This window comes from Tetrahymena thermophila, assembly GCF_000189635.1.
Source record: "Tetrahymena thermophila SB210 genomic scaffold scf_8254828, whole genome shotgun sequence".
In the NCBI taxonomy this organism is placed as follows: domain Eukaryota; phylum Ciliophora; class Oligohymenophorea; order Hymenostomatida; family Tetrahymenidae; genus Tetrahymena; species Tetrahymena thermophila.
The window spans coordinates 8,708-9,811 of NW_002476581.1; the positions used below are offsets into that span (position 1 = coordinate 8,708).

Consider the following 1,104-nt stretch of genomic DNA (forward strand, 5'->3'; position numbering starts at 1 on the left):
TTCTAAATAAATTATATGCTAAACATTAAGAAGGCTTAATGTAATAATTATAGGTAAGACTGGTGAAAAAGATTAGATTTCTTTTTATATCAAGCTTTTCATCAACTATGTATAAGTCACATCAATAATCTAAAATTCGATTTTCAACTTTTTTGATATTACATTTATAGACATTTCAAGTATATTTGGTAGCCCTTCGTCTTATCTGAGTAACTCACTAGATTGCTTTTTTTCTTAAACAAATATTTTACCTATAGAATACCTTAGAGGTATTTGGGTGTCTATCTAACCATTTTTCTATATTTTAGTAGCAATTGTATTGTTTACATTAAGTAGTACTACAAAATTGAATTAGTAAAAGAGGAGAAGATTCTTTTATGCAGCTTACATATTTGGATTTATAGCTTTTTAATGTAATACTGCTACTCAGCTTGTTTTAATTATGTCATGCTCTTAAATTGGTGATGTATATTATATTAAATCTTAGTTGAACAAAGAATGCTATACCTAGGAGCACTTAAAATACACTCTTTATTTCATATTACCTTTATTTTTGTTTTGGGTAATTATAATCACGTTATTCATTTTATGGAGAATAAGAATCAAAAGAAATAAATTAACAGAACCAATATAGCTTTATAAATATGGATTCATTTGTGGAGATTACAAAACAAAATACTTCTATTGGGAATTTTTGAGGATTCTTTTAAGGCTTAGCATAGTGCTAGTGGGAAATATCTTTGCTGAGAACCTTTTAATATTGAAATCGAATTTTGCTGTTTTAGTGATTCAAATTTATAATTACTGCTTGATAAAACTGAGTCCATACATAAATAAAAATTCTCTTAAAATAGACTATTACTTTAACTAATGCATTTGCTTGCTCTTCCTTCTAAATCCAATAACATATTATACTTAAAATGTTGCTATATACTAAACAGCTTATATTGCTTAATTTGTCATAAATTTAATTTGTTATGCCATGTTTTTGTTAATGGTAATAGGATTTGTTGTTAACAAAAATGAGAAACTAAATAAATATTTGACTTAAAAAATTCCTTTCTTGAACCGTTTTTTATAAAAGCCTTTAGTAAGCTTTAAAAG

At 25.5% G+C, this 1,104-nt stretch overlaps 1 protein-coding gene across 1 annotated transcript in view; it reads left to right on the forward strand. All coding sequences in view use genetic code 6, as the record gives it.

Moving 5' to 3' along the window:
• The window catches only part of TTHERM_001058770 (hypothetical protein), a gene marked incomplete at both ends in the record, with an annotated part of 1,271 nt that extends 1,205 nt beyond the window's left edge, over nucleotides 1-66 (forward strand). The window contains one exon of the mRNA XM_012795239.1: nucleotides 1-66. This exon is cut by the window's left edge and continues 944 nt beyond it. Within this exon, the coding sequence (XP_012650693.1) occupies nucleotides 1-66 (66 nt within the window).
• Between the last annotated feature and the right edge of the window lie 1,038 nt (nucleotides 67-1,104).